Consider the following 21,910-nt stretch of genomic DNA (forward strand, 5'->3'; position numbering starts at 1 on the left):
CACCAAAAAGGCTACCTCCCGTCTGAGCACCTTGCTGCGGTTGGCCTTGCTGAGTCTGACCAAACGTCCCGAACGCACCAGTCTGTTGAGGCTGCTGTGTATTGCCAAACAGGGATGGTTTGGGTGCGTTAGTGTTGGTGCCGCCTAAAGCAGATTCAGTACATTAATTCACGGAGATTGGGATAAGGCTCTAACCCAACGCGCCAAATGCACCCGTGCCTTGTTGTGGCTGCTGTGGTTGACCAAAGATGCCTGGGGTGGAAGTGGCACCCTGTGGCTGACTTTGTGGCTGCCCGAAAGCGCCGGTACCTGTATTTCCGAATGTCCCTCCGCCTATTTCGCAAATCAGCACACACATAAACAAATAACAGGTGTATAATCTCACTAAAGGCGCCGAATCCAGTTTTGGGTTGACTAGGATTTGCACCGAATGCACTGTTTCCGAACAAGCCACCCGTGTTTTGCTGAGGCTGCTGCTGAGTTGCCCCAAAGGCACCGAACCCGGTCTGCGGCTGTTGTTGCTGTTGCTGTTGCTGTTGTTGAGATTGTGGCTGCCCAAATGCGCCAGTTCCTCCGAAAAGACTACCAGAAGTGCCTTGCGTATTACTGGGCTGTCCAAATGCACCAAAGCCTGTACCCGCGGCGGGAGTCGTACTCGCGTTGTTATTCCCAAAGTTGCCGAACATTGGATTACTTGCAGGTGCTGCCGTTTGAGTAGCTGGTTGGCCGAAAATCCCAGTGTTCGACTGAGCGGGAGCTCCGAATGTGCTTTGACCAAAGGCACCTGCAGTTTTACGGCCCTGTTGGTAATCCTGCCAGCGCAGCTCCTATACAGGTACGACGTGGGGCACATTTGAATGAACACAGAAGGAGTATCATGACACATGTAAGCTGACCTCGAATGAAGAACCACGATACTGTGGCATACATGTGATACTCTGATATTGCAAGGTTACGGACGCATTTGCTGTATCTTTCTCTGAGTACACAGAGTAAGGCGGATTCGCAGTCCCTGTAGTTACAGGAGCGACGGCGGCATCTGTACCAGTTGCAGGCGCTCCAAAACCAGCTGCAGGCTTGCTCCCACCAAACAACGTACTCCCGCCGAACGCTCCTCCAGTGCTGGTTGATGGCTGAGTGCCAAACAAACCAGTACTAGCAGCAGGAGTTCCTGCAGTATTTGTCGCGCCAAATGCACCTGTGCCAGTACTGCCGAAAGTAGAGGGACTGCCGCCAAATGCACCGAAGCCGGTAGCTGGCTTTGGTTGCCCAAACAGACCACCCGAAGGACCCGCGTTTACATTACTGAAGGCACCTGCGAGAAATAATCAGGGCATACAAGAAAGAAAAACAGCGAACAACTGGGACCAACCGAACCCGGTGCTTGGTGTCGTACCCGATGTCGTACCGCCTAAGTTACCGAACATTGGGTTTGCCTGCGGTTGTTGCTGTGACTGTTGGGGCTGCTGTTGTTGTGGCTGTGTCTGACCAAACGTAGTGGAGCCGAAAGCTGGCCATTGAGCGGCGCATTAGGAGCCGTGCAGTATGAATCGACTTGATTTGTACTTACTCCCGGTCCCGAACGTAGACGGCTGGCCAAAAGCACTCGGCTGCTGCTGGGGCTGCTGATTTTGCTGTGGATTGGCCCACGACGATGATATGGCGTTATTAAACATGAGAGCTTCCGAGGTATCGTGAATGTCGTGGTCGAGGGCGAGGTCGTCCGCGACCCTTGTTAGGGCGCGTTTTAAAGCGGAGCTCCAAAAGAGTTCAGCTCGACAGGCCCTCCGCCCTTGTTCATATTTATATCGGAGCTTAAAAAGCATCCGATCGTGTAGGCGCCTGTAAACACTCGCGCGCCTAAGCAAAATTAACTGGACTGGCGAAGTAGGTGACTGCAATGCCGGACGGCTCAGAACGGACGGCGACCAAACCTGGTGGCACATTCGGTACTCTTGCCAGGGAGCAACAGTTCAAAAACCCTCCGACGGATGGTGCTGCCGTCCCCATTTTAAATGAGTTTGTTACCCCGCACATCGAATCCTTCAATGCTCTATTCGACGACTCTGGTTTACCCGCAGGAGATGGAGACGGTCGAGGTCTTCTCTCGCTTGGTATCAAGGAGATTGGTACGCGTGTGGTGTTTGATGGAAAGGGGGAAATTGGAGCGGAAAGCGGTCAGGGAGGGTGGGGAAATCGTCTAAGCAGTGAGCGCATCTCCGTCTCTCGGTTCACTGTAGAAATTCATCGTTTTTAGTGTGGTATGAACAAGTAGTCGTGGGGAGACCCCAAGTGTCTGACAGAGATCACCGAGTCAGAGATAACAAAGTGTATCCCTCTGAGGTAAGTTTCTGTCGCCCACTCATCGCGGAGGAGGATTGCAGTATCGGTAATTGACCACAGCTAGCTGACAAAAAATTAGGCACGCGAACGTTTGACCTCCTATAGGGGTCGCATGGTCGTGAAATTGTGTTGGAGGGTGAACGACGGTCCTATTGAAATCGAGACCAAAGACTGTGGGCTATTGCCTCTTATGGTTCGGGTGAGCATGCCCTCGCATGTTCAGTAAACTCTGGTCTCATAATTTCACTAGTCTGTTCGTTGCAATCTGCGCGGAATGTCCTCAGCGGAGCTGGTCTCAAAGCACGAGGAATCAGAAGAATTCGGCGGTTATTTCATTATCAATGGAAACGAACGTCTCATTCGGTACCTCATTCTTCCCAGACGACATCACGTCATAAGCCTTGTTCGACCATCCTTTGCGAACCGTGGGCCTTCATATACCGCGTATGCTGTGCAAATTCGTTGCGTACGTCCTGACCAGACGAGTGTTACAAATACTCTACACTACCTCTCCAATGGCAGCGCCATGCTTCGTTTCAACTGGCGCAAGCAGGAATATGTCATACCCATCATGCTCATTCTCAAAGCGCTTGTTTCCGCATCTGATAAGGAGATATTCGAAGGCGTAATGATGCAGGATTATGAAGACACTTTCTTGACGGATCGCGTGGAACTTCTGCTTCGCAGTTTCAAGATGTACAGTCTGGTTACAGGCGACCAATGCCTTGAATTCTTAGGAAACAAGTTCCGTGTCGTCCTGAACATGCCTGAGGATTGGACAAACAAAGCTATTGGTGTCTGGTTAGTTCAAAAGGTAATCCTTGTCCACTTGGACGCTCCCCGCGATAAATTCCGGATGCTTTTGTGAGTAGAATTTAAATACCTATACTCACCTATTGATACATGGGGTACAGATTCATGCTTCGGAAGCTGTACGCTCTTGTCTCCAAGTCATGTTGTGTCGATAATCCGGACTCTCCTCAACATCAGGAGGTTTTGTTACCAGGAACTTTGTATGGCATGATTATCAAAGAGCGCCTTGAGGAGGCGTTAAACGGCTTCGCGAACGGTATTCGACAAGATGTGAACAGATCGGAGGCATCGGTGGACTTTTTTGACAGTATGTATTTCGTCAACCAAATATTCCGATGGATTTATAACAAACAGCGAAATTTAGAACGTTATATTCGGAAAGTTCTTGGTCGGACAAACTTTGATATTGGGTCGAGAATGGCGAATTTCCTGGCTACTGGGAACCTGATATCACCAACCGGACTCGACCTCCAACAGGCGTCCGGCTTTACAATCGTGGCAGAAAAGCTCAATTGGCAACGATACATCAGTCATTTTCGATCGATTCATCGCGGCGCATTCTTTGCAGAACTCAAAACTACTACAGTCCGGAAGCTGCTTCCAGAAGCTTGGGGTATTGGGTCTTTTGATTGAAGTAATGGGAGATCTAAATGTTGCTTTTACAGGTTTTCTCTGTCCGGTGCATACCCCCGATGGCTCGCCCTGTGGCCTTCTCAATCATCTTTCCCGTACATGTCGAATTGTTACAGAGCCTGCAACAGTGATCCACATCCCCGCCTTGCTTGCTGCGCACGGTATGACACAGGCATTCGCCCCATCCATCGACGGTCGCCGAAATCTTTGTGTTCAGCTTGACGGTAAACTGATTGGCTGGGCACCTGCACCGGTATTGCAACAACTTGCGACCAATTTGCGGATATGGAAAACAGAGCACAAGCATGAAATTCCCTTGGATTTGGAGATTGGGTTTGTCCCGGTATCAAAAGCTGGCCAGTATCCGGGGTTATATATATTCTCGTCCCGTGCGCGTATGATGCGACCCGTCAAGTACTTAGCCAATGGAAGAGATGATCAGATTGGTTCGTTTGAGCAGGTTTACATGGATATAGCCTGTACACCAGAAGAGATCGAAGAAGGCGTCTCTACGCATGTCGAGCACTCACCAACGAATTTTTTGTCCATTTTGGCAAATCTCACGCCATTCTCTGATTTCAATCAGGTATCTACACCACCTGTCTACGATGCTGACTTTACTGATCCCGATCAACACAGAGTCCACGTAACATCTATCAATGCCAGGTAGGCGAATAGAGCTTGAATCTCATTGAGATACCATCGCTTAACAATTCAAACAGATGGGTAAACAGACGATGGGAACGCCGGCGACAGCCCTCAGGCATCGCACAGACAATAAACTGTACAGACTTCAAAGTGGACAGAGTCCAGTCGTCCGCCCCGCCCTTCATAATACCTACGGCATGGATTCGTTCCCAAATGGTACCAATGCTATTGTCGCAGTGATTTCCTATACCGGATATGACATGGAGGATGCCATGATCCTCAATAAATCTGCCCATGAGCGAGGCTTTGGATACGGAACCGTTTATAAATCTCAGACTGTGGATTTGAAAGACATGCCAGGGACTTCACGAAACTCGTCGACGCCAACTCTGCATTTCGGTTTCGGCTACGATATCAGGACATTTGGCGATAAACAACATCCTTGCTGTGACTTCTTGGGTGACGATGGCTTACCTTTCGTTGGGGTCCGATTGTCGGCAGGCGATCCTCTTGCTGCGTACGTGGACGACACGACGGGTCGAACCAAGTTTGTCAAGTACAAAGGAGACGAAGTTGCCTATGTCGATACTGTTCGACTCCTCGGTAAGCTCTCGATGTCGTGTTGCTGCTATCTAGCTAAAGCGCGCTCATTGCAGGCTCGGATGCTGGAGACTCCGAGCTACAAAAGGTGCATATCAGTTTGCGAATAACGCGTTCGCCCGTAATCGGCGACAAGTTTTCGTCTCGTCATGGTCAAAAAGGTGTCTGCTCCCAAAAATGGCCCGCGATTGACATGCCGTTCTCGGAGAGTGGGATGCAACCAGACGTCATTATCAACCCGCATGCTTTCCCGAGTCGGATGACGATCGGCATGTTAGTTGAGAGTATGGCGGGCAAGGCTGGCGCTATGCACGGTCTCGCCCAGGACGCCACGCCTTTCCAGTGGGTCTCTCACACACGATGCCGTGGCTAGTTTTTTAATGCTGCATCACCACAGATTTTCAGAAGAGGACACTGCTGTCGATTATTTCGGCCAACAATTGCTAGCGGCGGGGTATAACTATTACGGTAACGAGCCGATGTACTCTGGCATCACTGGTCAAGAATTTGCCGCCGATATCTACATCGGAGTAGTATACTATCAGCGCCTGCGGCATATGGTGCTGGACAAGTTCCAAGTGCGAACTACAGGCCCTGTAGATCCAGTCACTCGACAGCCTGTCAAGGTACGTCGGCGCTAGGACGTGCTGTCGTCTCCTGCTAACATGAATATCGTAGGGTCGGAAACGCGCAGGTGGTATCCGATTTGGAGAGATGGAGCGCGACGCCCTCATCGCCCATGGTACCTCCTTCCTTTTGCAGGACCGCTTGATGAACTGTTCCGACTACTCCACGGCGTGGGTATGCAGGACGTGCGGAAGCCTGATCTCGCTCGGATACGAAGATGTCAGCCTAGGCGAAATGGTTATAGGCGCGTCGGGCAAGCTCAAACCTACAGGCCCCGGCGGAGAGTACTGTAGGGTCTGTCGCGCGACAGCGGAAGAGGAGGACGTGCGGGCACGGCAGGCGCTCGCAAACGGGCAGAATGACCGGCCGGGAGTGCAAGGCGATCTGAGAGTCGCGATCCCTTCCCAACACGTGCTCGGACCTGCATCAAAAGGTGGGGATCTAGACATTGTCGCCGTACCCTACGTCTTCCGATACCTTTGCGCCGAGTTGGCATCTATGGGTATTGCAATATCTCTTGAGGTTCACTAGCTTTCATGCCTAGTCTTGCTGCATGTGTTTCCTCCATTTGCTGTACTTACTGCACGATCTCCACATCTTTGCTTCATGTCCACACTGCTGTACTGCATAGGGTAGAATCCGGTATACTTAAATTCAAGTAGATATGATGAGATCAAGACTTGGTGGCAGAAGAGTGATTGGATACAAATAGGTCCGCGAAGCGCGGGACGACACTCGCAGCGCTGTTCCTAGCCCAAGCAACGACCGTTGACAAGCATCCTCCATGACTGCCAGCGTCGAAAACGGCGTCAACGCAGGTGCGTTTCTGCTCGGGGCCATCTCCTCAGCAGCGCCCGTCCACACCATGTCTGATAATTACCTGCATGCATCCAGGTCCTGTCTACATTTCCGCACGCTCCGCGGACGTCATCCTCTCTGATGTGCGACCCATAAAGCTCGCTTACGAGGCCCTGCAGGCGGTCAATGTCCTCCTCGATGAGCTGCTTTACTCCATTATCAGTGCTGCGCGCTCGGTGGCGACAGATAGGCTGAAGACTGCATTGCTGAAGCTCGTTCCCACCAGCCTGGGGAAAGAGGCACTACTGGAGGCCGAGGTGGAGATGAAGGCATACTGGGAGCGCACTGTGCCTCTGACACCTACAAGTGTTGCTACGGGCAGTGCGAGTGGGTCGGAGGCAGCTAGAGAGGATGAATTCGACTTGCAGTGGAACTTTGAGGTGAGTGTACGCCGATGTTGTTCGCGCGCTGTTTGTGAACTTTTGTTGTAGCTGCTGCGACTCAAGTGCGAAGCTTATTCGACGATGAACGACTCGGACGAAGACGCGGACGGAGAGGCCCGCCTAAGAGACCGGATGCGGGAACACGGCTCGTCCTCTGCCCCGCGCGCGTCGGAGGTAGCGCCCGCAGCTCTCTACCTGACCGCCATCTTAGAGTGCGTTGCGTCTGCCGCGTCCGCTCGTTTTCTTACTGAATGTATGCGCGATGCGTAACAGGTCTATATGCGAGTAAGTCGGCAGCTGAATGGCCCTGGTCAGAGATCTGAATCGTGTGTGCAGACACATTTTGTCGAACGTGAGCAGTGTCGCCGCACGAGATAGTAGTCGGACGATTGCGACGGTGCAAGACATTTATATCGCGTTGTGCGAAGACGATGCGATCTACGGCACGTTCAAGAGCATGAAAGGTGCGCATCAGCCTTTTTGCCATCAGAACGGACTAGTGTGGCCGTAGCGTGATACTTACGAGCGCGAATGATGACATGGAACAGTCTACAATCAAATCGAAGTGTTATCGAAAGCGCAGCGGCCGCGTCGCAGCAAGTCCATCTCACAGGCCAGCGAGCGTGTTTCGTCGCCGACGCCGACAGAGCGGACGTCGATGCGCGAGTCGGCGTCGGTGCGGGTGCGGATGTCGACCGACTCGCTGAGGTCGAGCAGCACGGTGGCGCCGCCCGAGCGGCGGAGTTCATCGGGGCCGGGGCGGGGTGTGAAGCGACTGGTGAGCCACAGCCGGTCGTCAAGCGAGAAGGAACCCGCGGAGATTCCCGGCGCAGGCCTCTCAGCCGATCTCGGGCGAGCCCGAGCCTCCGCTGACTTTGAGGTGCGGATGATGGATTCAGCCTCGCCTGTCTCGCCGCTAAACCTTTCGCAGGAGGACGATGACCTCCTCCACGAGTTCGACGAACTCATGCGCTCTGGCGCGACCATGAAGGTCTCCCTTACCCCCGACAGACTCAAGTCGATGGAGGTACGTGTCTCCCATTGCTCCGGCCGAGCAAGGTTTAACCGTGCACTAATTTAGGTCTTCAACAAAGAGCGCATCCAGCGTGCGAATCGACGAGGCGAAACGCGTGATGGACCACAGTTTTCTGAGAAAGCCAGCGACGAAAACACCCCCACTCCCTCAGAGCGTCCGCGCGCTCCTTCTGGCGTAACCCGCCCGCCCCTACGCCACGTGGATTCCATCAACGAGGACGAGGAGGAGCCCGGTCGTGCTGCTCAATCTCTCTCCCCCACACCTCTTCAGGCACCTCCACGCACGCGTCAGACCAGCAAAAGCTTCTCTGCGCGATCTGCCCCATCCTCTAGTCTTCGCTTGCGATCAATATCCATATCTGACATGCCTCATCCTCGACACGAGCAAACCCAGACTTTGCCACCCACCTCAAATGCCGGCGTTACTCGTGGTCCGCACCCTTCCCCACATCGTCAAAACTCACTTGGCATGCCTGGGATGTTGGCACGAGCAAGGAAGATCGGTCGCAATCGGGAGTCGATGGATTTGGACGAAATCATGGCAGGGTCCGATGAAGAGAGTAGTGTGTTGGAGACTGACGAATTTGGTGCGCGTTCCACTCTCAAGGTGCCTCGCTCTACACCCGCAAGTCCAGGCCAACAGAAGCAAAAGCCTCACATCTCACAGACTGCGCGAGATCTGATTGCGTTTCTGGACGAAGGTCCGCCGGGGGAAGTCATGAACTCGCGAATGGCTACGGCGAACACCAGTGTGATCTCATTTGAATCATCCCGAACCCGCTCGGGCAAGCTCTCGCGCATGATGTCAAAGCTCACGATTGGCAGTTCAACGGAGAAGATGAACGGGCGTGGTGGAGATGACCCACCAAAGACACCAAAGACACCGCGGTCGCTGAGTCGGAAACCTAGCTTGAGCAACTTCCCTCCTCCACCGTCATTCCGGGCACCCTCGCTTGTATCGAAAAAATCGTATCCAAACGTTGTTGTGAGTCCCCCGCGCGTGTCGCCGAGTCCCTCCCTCCCCTCTCAGATTGCTGCACCGCTATATTCGCCACCCCCATCGTCTGTTGCTACGACTCAAATGACATCTCCGTCCCCCACGAGCTCTACGCAGCCACTCCTTCCTCGGTCGGTCTCAGCAACACCTTCTCAGGCATCTACGGACGACTCAAGTGTACATGTATCTTCCCCGCGGCGTGGTAGCATGCGCAAGGCAGTTCCCGTCTGGGACGAGAGAGGAGAACACCGCCCTCCCGTCCCCCCACTCACTTTCGCCTCCTCGACTGACCCAGAGGCTTCCGTACAATCGCATAATGGGTCTATTCGTGTCCAGCCCAATGGAGTGTGTTCTCGTGTGGAAAGTACTTTAGCCAGAGAGGAATCGACGGGGGAGAAAGCCCTTGGGCGGAACGGGTCCCTCGTGATCCAGACGACTCCGGTACGCAGTTCCAATGGATACGCTCTCAACGGACATGGGAAAACATCTGGTTCAGGGGTGGATGAGGAAGAACCTGCACTCACCCTCATGCCCCTGGCTCCACGGCGATCGCCTGTCCCGCGCAAGCCGCCTCCGTCACCCATCGAAGCCGAACATACTACTACCACGGCTCCCCCGTCACCGCTTCCATCACCCGCCTCGCCCGGATCCGCATCCACTGCACCACGCACGAAGACGCGAAGCAAGACATCTGGAAGGAGCGGCATTCCATCGCACGCTGTCGCTGATCTACGTCGGCTCCTTGGCGCGGCGACGACTGCAGACGAGTGTCGCCTACTGGTAGACATGTTCTTCACGCGTCAGGGCTATCCGCTCGGCGCTGGTGCTAGTGTGGGAGCAGGAGCGGTTGATGTGTCTGATTTCCCGGTGCCTCCCCCACTGGACAGCGCGAAGGCGACGTCCCTCGGTGAGCTTGGCGAGCTCGAGCGCTCGCTTGTTGAATTGTTCCTAGGTGATGGGGCGCCAGATGTCTACGTGGGCGAGGATGTGAGGTTCGGCATTGCGCCCCTGGCCCGGGCATCGCCCGCAGTCGAAGATGCAACGCCTGGAAAAGACCATCTTGCGTACGAGGACACAGACAGATGGTCCCCTTCGTCAAGCGCCCCCTTGTGATGGTCGGATCCATCCAACAAGAGAGTTATACCATGAGTAATATCCAGCACTCCCTCCTTCCTTTCCCTCCAGTCATTTCTTGTATATCTGCCTCTCATTTACTATAGTTTTTTTTTTCTGGTGCTCTCATCTATGCACATTTTTACCATCACACAGGTGTTACATACCGGTATACCTAGGCTCTCCTTATGGCGTCGGTTGGATTCGATGCTCGCAGGTTAGCTTTGGGTTAGCTAGCTCCGATATAGTGTCATATATGTTTAGCTCCCGCAGCTCTAGCTAGATCGTACGTGCATATAGTGTACTAATTACAGTGCTCTCGAAATTGATAGCCAGACCACTTTCTCTTTGTACCTCTCATGGTCGGTTGAGAGGATTCTGTGACATTAGACTCACTACGTGCGCGTGAGGCCTGGAGGTGGAGTGTTTTGTTGGCACTTGAGTTTGAATCTATGTTATCACGACAATATGACCAGATGAATACAGCGATACCTCATGCGACGACCAAATAGCAGACAGCCGGGCACAGTTGGCGATATATAAACGGGTCGTGTACGTAGCATTCCAAATCCACTATGATAACCCGTAGTGCATATAACACAATGTGCTATAGAACGTCCTTGACACCGTATACAACATAACAATGCGCGATGCAGGATTAGCGACCTCTACGGTATAAACAAGAACTTCATAAAAGCGACTCTACCGCATCCTCATCCCTAGACAGCTCAGCAGGTTGAGGATCATCCGCCGAGCGGCGTGGAGAGACAACGCCTACCAAGTCCGCTTCAGGCCTATTTTGCAGTTCACCTTGCGACCGGTGATCATCGCGAATGAGGCCACTGCCACTTGCTACCGGCTCGGCTGCATCAACATCCATCACACTAGACTCGTTCAGTCCACTGCCCATCCTATTTAACTCTCCAGCATTGTCCGCTCCATGCAACTCATTGGGCTCGCTTTTCGCTTTGCCACTGTTCAGATCTAAGCCTGGGGCGTCCGAGTCATCGAGCATGGCACGCATGTCGAGGCCAAGTGGCGGGAACAGCACAAGCCCGCGGGCGCACATATCCGTCGCCTCATCCGAGGGCACATCATCGCAACGTTGCGACGCCTTGAGGGGTCTTCCGCGTGCAATGTTTTCGTACTCGTCGTGTGGCATCCGACGCACGAGTTCGAGACGCTCCTCCGCGTCCGCACCGCCCTGCTCAACAGCTTCGATAGCTTGTGCGAGCCGCCGAGAGGACCGTGTAGGCGCGCCTGCGTACTGTCGTCGTCCGAAAAACTTATATGACGAGATATTCTCAAGAACCTGATATACAGATGAGGCACGGCCGATAGGCTAGTAGAATTTGTAGACATACCTGGGCGGATAGCCATTGGTGTACACGTCTTGACATTGGATGCTGGCATACTCGCCTTTCTTCCATCATAGACGATGGAACCTCCTCTGGAAGAGGAGGTAATGTCGCAGCATTTGAGCTACTAAGCAGTTCTGATGTCGTCCGAACAGATTGTCCTTTATGTCTGTATGATCTATGATGCTGGAGTAGCTCTTTCGAGGATGCAAATGATCGATCACAATCTACTGGGCGTCAGCGAAATGCTTAATACATTGCTGTGTAACTTACCCTCATACGCACAGTACATGGGATGTGTCGCATGTCTTCGTAGATGATGTAAAAGGTCGGTCTTATAGTTAAACGTATGTGCGCATCCTTGCCATTCACACATGAACTAGACGATGGAGATCAGCGACGCCCTAAACCCTCGTTGGGTTCAATCGACTTACCGGGTCATCCTTGTCGCATGCATGGAGGGCTGCATGTTGCATCAGCTTCCCTGCAGAATTCATGGTTGCTTCACAACCCCGCCAGCGACAGGTTAACTCGCGTAAACGTGTGTGCGAGAGTTGAATTGCTTCCTGTTGCAACTGCTCTGTTGATACTTGTTCTGAATATACACCTACTAAGTACTACAGTCACGAACCTTCCTTCCTTTGTTCCTCGTCGTCCGCAGCTATAGTAACGTGACATCGTTAGCGCAACCGAGAGGCATATTTCTAACACTGTACCTTCGTTACCAGCATTACTATCATCATCAATCTGCTCTAATGCTTGCTTCATCTTTCCCGTCTCCCATGTCTTTACCCTTTGCACCCATGACGGGGGAGGTGGTATGGACACGTACACATCGTCTTTGCCTCTACGTTGTATGGCCTTAGTACTCTTGGATAATTTCGCGCTTAGCTGTCGCTTCGGAATCATGACTTCTACGTCACGCAAAACCATCTTCCCTTTGCCCTTCGACCTGGCCTCTGCTCTTGATTGACCTTCAGTCGCAACGGAAGCACTACTAAGCAGATCCGTATGGAGCACAAAACCATTCGCAGTAACGTCTCCATCATCCAGACTCCTCGACTTTGCCTCATCTAGTGATCGTCCAGGTGAACTTGCAGGCGAGGGCAGGAAGAGCGGCGTCTTCATCGTTGAGGTACCTGACTTTATTTCGATATCCGTGAATTGTGTATTCTCTGGTGATGAGACTCGCGACGAGGGTGGCCCAGTCGCTGGACTCTGAGGCATCGATGACGACTGAATAGCGTTGTATGTATCCATGTTAGGCACTGACAGCTCCGCGTCAGATGCAATCTGCACGCCGTCAGCATTATGTGCGCTCTGTTCCGTAGGAAGCGATCCAAGTTCCAGCGAGATAGGCATATCAGGTATAGGGAACCCCGGCAAGTCGGTCTCAAGACCCGGAATCACCACCTTGTTCACATTCAGCGCATCGGCAAGACTACTTGATCCTGCCGTATGTTCGTTCGTTGGGTGCCCAGAACCTGTCGCATCTACTTCCACTGGATGCCGATTGGTGCTGCTGCCCGAGCTCAACTCCAGCCCCTCCGCGTTCTCGACGTTTACGCGCTGCCACACCGCAAGCTCCAAGGCACCGTCAGTGCTTATCTCCTCGACTTCGGTCGACGCAGCGTTACCCTCAAATTTCTGCTTCTTCTCGGCCGGTGATGAAGATATGGATAACGACCGCTTTCGCTTTGTGACCTCCGCTGAATTCTTGGTGGGCGTCGCGGGAATCAATGCGGTGGACACATAAGTCGGACGGCCTAACGAGCGCATGATGTCTTGTGCGAGACGTGTCTTGTTGGCTTGAGCTGGTGTCCATGAACTCTGTGCAGTTTCAGGAGCTGCAACCACTTGTGGAGGTGTCATCAGAGTAGAGGACTGAGGAATGAGGCTTTCACTAGGTGGCTGAGCTTGCTGCACAGCAAGAGAAATCATGAATATTAGCATCAATATCACAATTATATAATGAAAGGGCTCAACCTGTTGAGACATTCCTTCTACAAATTTGGTAACAGGCCTTAAAGTATCAGTCTGAGCAGGATGTTGCACAGGGATCACTGAAGCAGCAAGTGGGAATGCAGAAGCCAAAGAAGAGGCATTGTTGCTCTGCTCAGGCTGATGGCCATGTGGGATGACTGAAGAAGACAGCTGGGTAACTGGGATACTCCCTACACCAATTGATGTGCCAGAGGAAGATGCCTCTGACTGTGGAAGTGGTGGTAAAACAGTATTTTTAGAAGTATCCACCACTCTTCTGAGTAGCTGCAATATAACATCACCATTGACATCCTGGAAAAACCATTGAGTCCTATCAATACAACAATTACAGATATAACAAACACAGCACAAGCCTTCAATTTTGATGCTATGTATGTGCCAATTTGTTCATACTGCTGCTGATTTCTGGTACTCTGCTCAGGTTTAGATCCCAGGATTGCTTCGAGATCCATCGTGCCAAGTGGATACTTGTATCGCAGCTTTTGACAAACTATGGCCACAACATATTTGACTTGTTCTAGCCTGAGTATCTAAAGAAAGGATTAGAGAACAACATGAAAAGCCTACAGGAATTTTTTACTCTAGTAATAGCGAGAATCTCATAGTAGATCGTCTCTGGTGCGAGCACCGCCGTCGGCCTACTCTGGGAGGCATAAGTCTTCTGAGAACGAGCAATTCTTTCGCCTCCAGGTGCTGCTTGTGATGGCTGGACGCCATTGGGTAAGCTCCCACGACGCTGATTGGGACCTTGAGCAGGTACGTCACAAGGTTCGACATGGAGAACTCGACAATACTCTTACCAGAAACTCGGTTCGCGTTAATTTGAAAATTTGATGTTTGAGCCGTTGTAGTTGCGTAAGGATTTGGCTTTCGATGCCTCGGAATGAGAAAAATAGCATGAGAGGATTATTTCAACCTTACTTGAGCATATACGCCGGATGGGCCACCTTGTCGTTGCTGTTGTCGCTGTTGTCGCTGTTGCTGTTGCTGTTGCTGTTGTTGCTGTTGCTGTTGTTGCTGTTGCTGTTGTTGCTGCTGCCGCTGTTGCTGCTGTTGCTGATGGATATGCACCCAATCACTATACGACATGGTTGGCGGTTGGGCAGCTTGGGTTTGTGGATAACTTGAGGCGAGGGGAGCCACCTGGACCTTAGCCTACATATGTGTTTTCGATAAACAAGCGCCGAATCTCATACAACACACTTACCCCCATGGATTGAGAGTTGTTGGACGGCCCATTCATGCTAGGAGGGTGCTGCAGAGGTATCGATGCAGAGGCAGGCCACGGATGAGCACTAGTACTTCCCCCTGCGTCCGACACACCGTCCGGGGCACCGTTGTTCCTAAAAAATTAATGATCGCGAAACATTGCATGCAAAGGGATGCTCACTGTCGTCCTTTCATCTGGACTAGCAACATTCTACGCCAAGCGACCTCAACAGAGAACAGACGAGGAAACACGCACGCGTAAAACTCACTCTGCCTGACGACCTGCCTCAATCTGGCGCTGTAGCTCCTGCTCCCGCAGACAATAGTTTTGTAGACCAGCATCCAACCCCTGCGTAACACGATCGAGGTACTCCCTGGCCTTCCGCACCTGTTCCATGTTCATCCTGTAAGCATCTGGGGACACCACGACCTGGTTCTGGACAAGAGTCATCTGATTTGAGCTGGACGGAACATTTCCTTGACCGTCGTTCATGATAAGTCAAGCAGAGAAGGAAGGGAGGATGGAAGGAGAGCTAGAGTGAATGCGGCGAGGTTCACTAGCACTGGCAAGATTCAAAATTCCAGTCGGTCTACGCAGGGCAGACTCGCTGAGTCAGCATATCGCGTCGCGCCTGTGGCTGTGCCGCGATGCTGAGGCTTGTGAGCTATTTGTCTAAAGCGACCTCAATTTTATTCATTGTCGCAGTGCATGTGCTGGGATGCTATCGTGCTCACTCATTTCTCGGCGATGTCTCAACTACTCCGCAAAAAATCGCGCACAATCTTTCGCGTCTGTGTCTTCCTCGCCCATTAATCTCAATACAGTCGGCCCGTACCAGGTATTCGATCGAAACGTGAAGCGTCTTCAGAAAGACAGGTCCGCTCTTTTAGAAGGCGGGGTTCAAAGTAGGACAGTTGACTATGTGCGAGACGAAGTCGCGGATCGACTCATAGAACGGCTACAGGTCAGAACCCCGTTCGTGTGTCGTACTAGAATCTAAGCCATACTCTTCGCAGGATATCAAACGGAAGTTCAGCACAATCATAGATATAGGATCTGGTCCAGGGCACTTCTCTAAGCTCTTAGAGCCGGAAACTACAGATAAAGTAGTGATGATCGACTCAAGCGGTCAGTCATCTTGCTGCGGTAGATTTTGCTTGCTCATGTCAGCCCAGAGAAGCTCCTACATAGAGATCCTGACTCAGAATTCGAAGGTGAATGGGTATCTGTTCACTGTGGAGGCTGATATCTTAGATGGTCAGCGTACAGTGAAAGTCGAACGAATACATGCAGATGAGGAGAATCTCCTCAATGTCATTGAGCCTAATTCACAAGAAGCCATTGTGTCTTGTCTCAGCCTACACTGGGTGAACGACCTTCCAGGTGAGACTGCCGTCTTGTTTCGTTCACTGTTCGTAGCCGTTGAACGTAACCCAAAAAGGTGTCTTGGTCCAAATCAAAGAAGCTCTTCAACCCGACGGTGTTTTTCTTGGCGCCTTATTCGGCGGTGACACCCTCTTTGAACTACGGTACACATACTGGCATGCAATACCATTTGAAGTGTACTCACTGTTGACAGGACTTCCCTCCAACTCGCCGAAATGGAACGCGAAGGGGGGATTTCACCACATGTCTCCCCGATGACCGGTAAGGTCTCCGATAATGTCTGCTCCCCATTCATCTCAAATCCCTCCCAGATTCACGAGACATGTCCAACCTCCTGGGCCGAGCTGGATTCACACTTCTTACAGTTGACGTCGACGAAGTGAAAGTAGCTTACCCATCCATGTGGGAGCTTATGGACGACCTTCGTGACATGGGCGAGAATAATGCTGTGATTGGACGGTATGTCGAATATCCTTAGAATGGTCGCCCAAACTTGATATAGAATTCGCAGGAGAAACTCTATCCATCGTGATACTCTGGCCGCGGCCGCCGCCATATACAAGGAACTCCATGGACATGAAGACGGAACAGTCCCCGCAACATTTCAAGTCATATACGTCGTGAGTCCCGTCACACTGACAAGCACACAAACTAACAGCATCCAGATCGGATGGAAACCCTCCCCAAAGCAACCAAAACCCCTCGCACGAGGCACCGGAAAGACGAATTTGAAGGAGATTCTGTGATACACTAAGCCTCAATTGACTCTCAGCTCTCCTGCTCTTCCCGGTCCAAACATACCGAGCACACCAGCTAATCTAAGTGATTTGTGATTAATTTCGATGTTCCAGAATTGTCAACTGTCTCAGCTGATGTCGCCCCTCATCTCGTCATCTGCTTCCTCGAGTGTTTGAACGTCGATAACAACCTCCCCAGTATCTTCAACAATTACGCGCTCATTTTGGTCCCCATCCCCGTTCTGATCACTGTCGTCCGCATCTCTCTCACCTGCATGCTTCCCTCGATTCCCGCCATCCTGGAACTTCCGCTTTGGTATGACCGCCCATAACGCCTGCTCCCAGTCGCGTGTTTCGATCCATTTGAGCAAGATCTCAAATGTCTGATTTACGGTGAGGACCTTCCGAGTGCGCAACTCGGACAAATACGTTCCGATCGGTAAACGTGCGGATCGTATACTCGTATCATTAGATTTATTCAAACAGAGATTCTGTAATACGACGCAGCAATGCGCAGCACGCATGAGATGATCGCCCCCTGATATACCCAAGCCAGAGCGAATTGGCACGTACCTTGTACCGGTTGTGATCACACAAACCACCAATGATGTAGGTCTCATCCTCCTTCAATTCCGTCAGCTCCGTGTCAGAATCTGCGGTGAGATATACTACGCTCTCCTTTGGAACGGATGTCCACTCGATATTTCGATTCTGAGAATGGGGCAAACGGTCATTCACCGTGTGTGTGTCTCCTGTGTGCTCTATAGCGGCGATAGCAGGAGGTTCATTCTGCCCAGAGTCTTCGCTTTGCCTCACCGGGGGACATCCCTCCCATAGTCGCTCATATCCTTCTTGCCACCAGTGCGCATTCACCCACCTTTTATATGCTGCATTGCTCAGTGATTCCAGACGCGTCATTGTGCGTCCGTTGAGCGATGTAAACAGGAGAGACGCGAAGGGACGTTCTGCCTTCCTGTTCGCGCTGTATGTATAGGCGAGTTGTGAAGTGAGGGACTTGATCTCCTGCGTATTTCGTTGAACGTGAAAGTGAACGTATCTACGCATTGCGACTCACATTTTCAGTCATCATATCGTCGAACCCAAGATCGACGACGATGTTTGCGCCAAACGGTCTTTGTGGGCCTTCCCCCATCTTCCGCTTCTTCCTTGCTCGCTCCTCGTCGGCGCTCTGAGCGCCCTGCTCTTTCTCTGCTCTCTTCTCCTCGTGCTGCTTCCGTCTTCTCTCCTTCCTCCGCTCCTTTTCTGCTGCGCGACGTTCCTTTTTTTGCTCCTCTACGCGCGCGGCTTTAGCAAGCCTCTTTTGCGCATTCTTAGACAGAGGCTGCTCCGTGGTCGGGGAACGGTCGGGCAGTTGTGAGGGTTCTGTGGGATGTTCCGCCGGTAACGGCTGATCTACTGTAGGATTCATATGGCCACTCGGAATATCACTTGCAATGAAGCGTGCAGGCACCACGGGTTGGATCCTTGCTCAGTACTGTAGTATCGATAAACCAGGATGATTCGGCATAAAAATGTCGCCAGAAAATTCGTCGACGGAGGCGGTCTAATCGGATGGGTTCGGGTTCTGTGATCGCGATTCCCACATGAGCCGCGCCGACCGAAAAGTGGAGTTGGCATCGTCGGCATCGACTATGCGGGAGTCGTAGGCTTCACAACTGTTTAAATGTTTGCAATGTCGTTTGTTCTCGTTCGGAAGCTCGAGTGACCATAGAAATGAGAGCTTTGCTCACAAGCGACATTCTACTTATCCGAGATCGTGGCATAGGCAACAGACACAGTCAAGCATTGACCCAACCATCATGTGGCGGATGACGGCTCGATTCGCCTCCGAGTCAAGTTGAGATGCCCGGGATCGGTCTGCCGTCCGACTCGAAGTATTGGTCTGCGCTCGTCGCTCTCCTTTCTCTCTACCTCTGCACTCGCATCTACCGAGCCTCTAGCGCATCTACGTGGAAGCTATCCGAGGGGAAAATGGCAGCCGCAGCACATTCGTTGAAATTCTTAACCGTCCATCCTCGGACAAAGCATTCCGCCACTGTTATTTTTGTCCACGCAAGTTGCTTTTGGTCCCAGTGTACAGTTGAATGATCGCTTACCTCTTCAGTTCAGGGATTGGGTGATACTGGCTACGGATGGAAACCAGTCGCTGATATTTTCGGCGCCGATTCAGCCCTGAGCCATATAAAATGGATTCTTCCTCATGCGTAAGCAGTCCGGACCGTCGTGATCGATGCTCTACGAAATGGTCACTGATGACTGCACTTGTAGTCCGACAATGGCTGTCACCGCGAACGGGGGAATGGAGATGCCTTCATGGTGCGCCATAATGCTGCCTGTCGCACGTTATAGATAACAAACAATACATCCCCAGGTTTGACATCCTCGACTTTGACTGGAGAACTCGAGAAGATGAAGCGGGCATGCGCAAAACTATCACCTCCCTGGGCACATTCCTCGATTCAGAAGTCGCTGCGGGCATTCCCGCTAATCGCATCGTCCTCGGCGGATTCAGTCAGGGAGGCGCAATTAGTCTCTTGACCGCCCTAACATCGGATAAGAAATTGGGCGGGGTGACGGTCTTGAGCGGATGGCTTCCACTGCATCAGAAGATTAAATCGGTGAGCAATTTACCTCAAGACCCGCCTACAGCTTGCCAATATTGCACGCTAGATGGTCACATCAAATAACGTCACAACACCGTTATTCTGGGGCCACGGAGAGGACGACCCGCTTGTCGAATTCGACATGGGCGTTCGCTCGGTCGAATTTCTTAAGAAAGAGTTCAGTATCCCAACGGCGGACCCAGAGTCGCCGGAGAAGGGCGGGCTCATGTTTAATTCATATGAAGACCTCCCTCACTCGACATCCAACGAGGAATTACGGGACTTGAAGGAGTGGCTCAAGAAGGTGTTGCCGAATGCCTGAGCACTGTGTGGACTAGACCGGACAAGCCAGGTGCTTACTTCCATATGAATGTGCCACTTAATCCATGATACCACCGCCTGTATCCTAATCTCATCGACTCACAGTCTGCTTCACCTACATACTCGAAGTGTTGATCGGTATGTGAACAGTGAACCTACAGCGTTCGGATTAGCCCTGGTGCTACAAAGTACATAATTTGCGTATCATTTTGAAACTATTGACAACACTCAGTCCGCTAGACGTGAGTGAAAACGGGGCTATCAATGGGAAGATTAGCAGGATTGGATCAACCCGGAGCAAGAAAAGAAAACATTGAACCCGAGAGAAGTGCCACAGATAAAGTGAAGCGGAACGCTGTGGCGCCGCCGTCGAGTAACCTCGTGGTGTTCCTTATTTAAGTCATGACTTCCCCCGACTCGGAGCGTCCTCGATCAGGTCCGAAATTGATCATGCATGTCGTGTGGAGGCCTCGCACCGGTGATATAAATGAACCGTGCTTCATGATCAGCATACGAAATAAATTTATTTACACATCATATGAAAAGAGGCGCAGTCCACATTTTTATGCGGACAGCAATTATTCACTTTTTCCTGGCGCGTGTTGACCGTCGTAGACTTGTGCCCGTCTGGTCGTCCTGATCTGTGTCCATTACTTTGCGCTTCCTGTGAGCTGGCTTTGCAACACTGCTGCTACCTTCCTCCTCTCCTGCAGGAGCTTCCCTTTCTGTTTCAATCTCATCTCCATCTTCATCACTCTCCACCTCGTTTTCTGAAGCTTCAACCTTCTTTCCTCGGCCTTTTACAACGCGTATCTTCCGTGATTTTCCGGCCCGAGACGCAATTCTTCTCTTCGCTGCCCCATCCTTTATATCCACTTCGTTCCACCCGCCCTTCTCCGCAAGCATCGAGACTACGTCCCACGTCTTTTCTTCAACACGCTGCACGCTGAGCCGCCCTCGCGTCACCAGCGCCATCTCTATCATGGTATCGTCATGGTCGCCGATCTGTAAATGAATTAATACCTGAATAATGAAAAGAAGGACGTACGCTTGATGGCATGTACTCCGTCAGCACCAATGTAGGATATTTCAGTTGGCGGCTCGTCTCCGGAAGTGGCTGCTATTTGACGCAAGAGCGCGAGTTGAATGAAGTGAGTTGTTCTCGCGACAAACGTCACGTCAACCATGTACCACTTCGGACTTTCTTGTTCGGTTTTCTGGCATCAGTTGAGCACATTGAGTGTATCGTGGATAAGCGACCTTCAGACGAACATACAGGATCATAGTATGGGTGTGAACTGGAGAGGATAGAGAGCGTAAGCAACAGTGCGGGCTCTATTCAGGGTACATGTCATACGGGTCCCATGCAGTATCTCAAGTTCCTGCCTTTGTTTATGAGAATGCAATAGCAGATATTAGAATGCTCACAGTCGGGGTATGCTTCTTTGGACACCTGATACCATGCGAGTAAGTCGGGAGTATGCGGCAGTCATTCAGCTGACTCTACCTCAGCGAAGGCGGCAATGCCTGGATATGGTACGTGAACAAATGCGAACAAGAACTGGCATGGCAACCATGCTCACCTGGGATCTTACAGTTGGAATGATAAAATAGCACCTGCGCTCGCAATTAAGCACAACGATACGCAGGGCCGGGCGGTTGGGCTCACCCTGTCACCCATCTTCATCTCCTTCATTAAATTCCGTGCTTCCGCATTGCGCACCCCCTCCCAGGGAGTGGATCTTACCGCTTCAAAATCATCTACACTAAACTGCATGAGCTTGGTCAGCTTTCAACAATTTCAGCCCTGGTCGAGTTAACGAACCTTGACATCCTTGCCTTTGACAATGCGCGAATCGGGTTCGGCTTTCATGAGCCAGTATTTAGGCGCCATTGTGAGGCTGGCCGACCCTACGAAACGGTGCGTGCGCGCTATAAGGAACGGGGAGAAAGCCTGTGTGGCCCGGGATCGAAGACGGACGCGAGGCGAACCCGCGTTGGCGACACGCCGGGAGAGGAGAACGTGACGAACGCGGAGCGGCCGCAAACAGCGGAAAACACGCCTTGGTCGTCAACCCTGACCATCCGCTCCGCAACGATCGCTCGTTTCGCCCATTCCTCGCCCATTCTCCTCCATCCCAACCACTCGCGCCGTGCACCGCGCTCCTTGTCATGAGCAGCGGCGGCGCTGCGGGCACGACCACCGAGACTCAGACCGCG

The 21,910-nt window shown here is 52.0% G+C and overlaps 8 protein-coding genes across 8 annotated transcripts; 4 read left to right on the plus strand and 4 right to left on the minus strand.

Annotated features, from left to right (window-relative positions):
- Positions 1 to 11: 11 nt before the first annotated feature.
- FIBRA_05480 (uncharacterized protein) lies at positions 12 to 1,676 on the minus strand (the record flags this gene model as incomplete). Its single annotated transcript, XM_012327244.1, has 7 exons — positions 12 to 22; positions 79 to 144; positions 196 to 333; positions 386 to 827; positions 897 to 1,315; positions 1,373 to 1,510; positions 1,571 to 1,676. 7 exons carry the CDS (start codon positions 1,674 to 1,676, stop codon positions 12 to 14), a joined length of 1,320 nt encoding a protein of 439 aa, XP_012182634.1.
- Positions 1,677 to 1,900: 224 nt separating this feature from the next.
- On the plus strand, positions 1,901 to 6,195 carry FIBRA_05481 (uncharacterized protein; the record flags this gene model as incomplete). Its single annotated transcript, XM_012327245.1, has 13 exons — positions 1,901 to 2,207; positions 2,258 to 2,343; positions 2,423 to 2,542; positions 2,594 to 3,157; positions 3,258 to 3,275; positions 3,334 to 3,463; positions 3,521 to 3,769; positions 3,822 to 4,375; positions 4,429 to 4,455; positions 4,512 to 5,040; positions 5,094 to 5,379; positions 5,435 to 5,663; positions 5,716 to 6,195. 13 exons carry the CDS (start codon positions 1,901 to 1,903, stop codon positions 6,193 to 6,195), a joined length of 3,579 nt encoding a protein of 1,192 aa, XP_012182635.1.
- Positions 6,196 to 6,448: 253 nt separating this feature from the next.
- Positions 6,449 to 10,050, plus strand: FIBRA_05482 (uncharacterized protein; the record flags this gene model as incomplete). Its single annotated transcript, XM_012327246.1, has 8 exons — positions 6,449 to 6,482; positions 6,559 to 6,902; positions 6,954 to 7,117; positions 7,179 to 7,190; positions 7,242 to 7,369; positions 7,454 to 7,785; positions 7,837 to 7,932; positions 7,987 to 10,050. 8 exons carry the CDS (start codon positions 6,449 to 6,451, stop codon positions 10,048 to 10,050), a joined length of 3,174 nt encoding a protein of 1,057 aa, XP_012182636.1.
- Positions 10,051 to 10,738: 688 nt separating this feature from the next.
- Positions 10,739 to 15,114, minus strand: FIBRA_05483 (uncharacterized protein; the record flags this gene model as incomplete). Its single annotated transcript, XM_012327247.1, has 14 exons — positions 10,739 to 11,362; positions 11,415 to 11,635; positions 11,682 to 11,787; positions 11,843 to 11,988; positions 12,040 to 12,069; positions 12,125 to 13,328; positions 13,395 to 13,703; positions 13,757 to 13,942; positions 13,993 to 14,159; positions 14,213 to 14,279; positions 14,334 to 14,567; positions 14,620 to 14,755; positions 14,803 to 14,832; positions 14,891 to 15,114. The coding sequence occupies 14 exons, from the start codon at positions 15,112 to 15,114 to the stop codon at positions 10,739 to 10,741; spliced, it is 3,684 nt and encodes a 1,227-aa protein (XP_012182637.1).
- Positions 15,115 to 15,340: 226 nt separating this feature from the next.
- On the plus strand, positions 15,341 to 16,754 carry FIBRA_05484 (uncharacterized protein; the record flags this gene model as incomplete). Its single annotated transcript, XM_012327248.1, has 9 exons — positions 15,341 to 15,586; positions 15,639 to 15,750; positions 15,798 to 15,836; positions 15,892 to 16,005; positions 16,064 to 16,151; positions 16,202 to 16,269; positions 16,320 to 16,467; positions 16,520 to 16,628; positions 16,674 to 16,754. The coding sequence occupies 9 exons, from the start codon at positions 15,341 to 15,343 to the stop codon at positions 16,752 to 16,754; spliced, it is 1,005 nt and encodes a 334-aa protein (XP_012182638.1).
- Positions 16,755 to 16,873: 119 nt separating this feature from the next.
- On the minus strand, positions 16,874 to 18,174 carry FIBRA_05485 (uncharacterized protein; the record flags this gene model as incomplete). The annotated part of the gene is made up of 3 exons (XM_012327249.1): positions 16,874 to 17,236; positions 17,319 to 17,768; positions 17,821 to 18,174. The coding sequence occupies 3 exons, from the start codon at positions 18,172 to 18,174 to the stop codon at positions 16,874 to 16,876; spliced, it is 1,167 nt and encodes a 388-aa protein (XP_012182639.1).
- An 867-nt stretch (positions 18,175 to 19,041) lies between these two features.
- Positions 19,042 to 19,691, plus strand: FIBRA_05486 (uncharacterized protein; the record flags this gene model as incomplete). Its single annotated transcript, XM_012327250.1, has 3 exons — positions 19,042 to 19,082; positions 19,138 to 19,384; positions 19,437 to 19,691. The coding sequence occupies 3 exons, from the start codon at positions 19,042 to 19,044 to the stop codon at positions 19,689 to 19,691; spliced, it is 543 nt and encodes a 180-aa protein (XP_012182640.1).
- Positions 19,692 to 20,272: 581 nt separating this feature from the next.
- FIBRA_05487 (uncharacterized protein) lies at positions 20,273 to 21,584 on the minus strand (the record flags this gene model as incomplete). The annotated part of the gene is made up of 7 exons (XM_012327251.1): positions 20,273 to 20,667; positions 20,739 to 20,907; positions 20,967 to 20,988; positions 21,193 to 21,217; positions 21,274 to 21,307; positions 21,360 to 21,461; positions 21,516 to 21,584. The coding sequence occupies 7 exons, from the start codon at positions 21,582 to 21,584 to the stop codon at positions 20,273 to 20,275; spliced, it is 816 nt and encodes a 271-aa protein (XP_012182641.1).
- Positions 21,585 to 21,910: the final 326 nt, after the last annotated feature.

Source organism: Fibroporia radiculosa (assembly GCF_000313525.1).
Source record: "Fibroporia radiculosa TFFH 294 genomic supercontigs, scaffold4577, whole genome shotgun sequence".
Taxonomy (NCBI): Eukaryota; Fungi; Basidiomycota; class Agaricomycetes; order Polyporales; family Fibroporiaceae; genus Fibroporia; species Fibroporia radiculosa.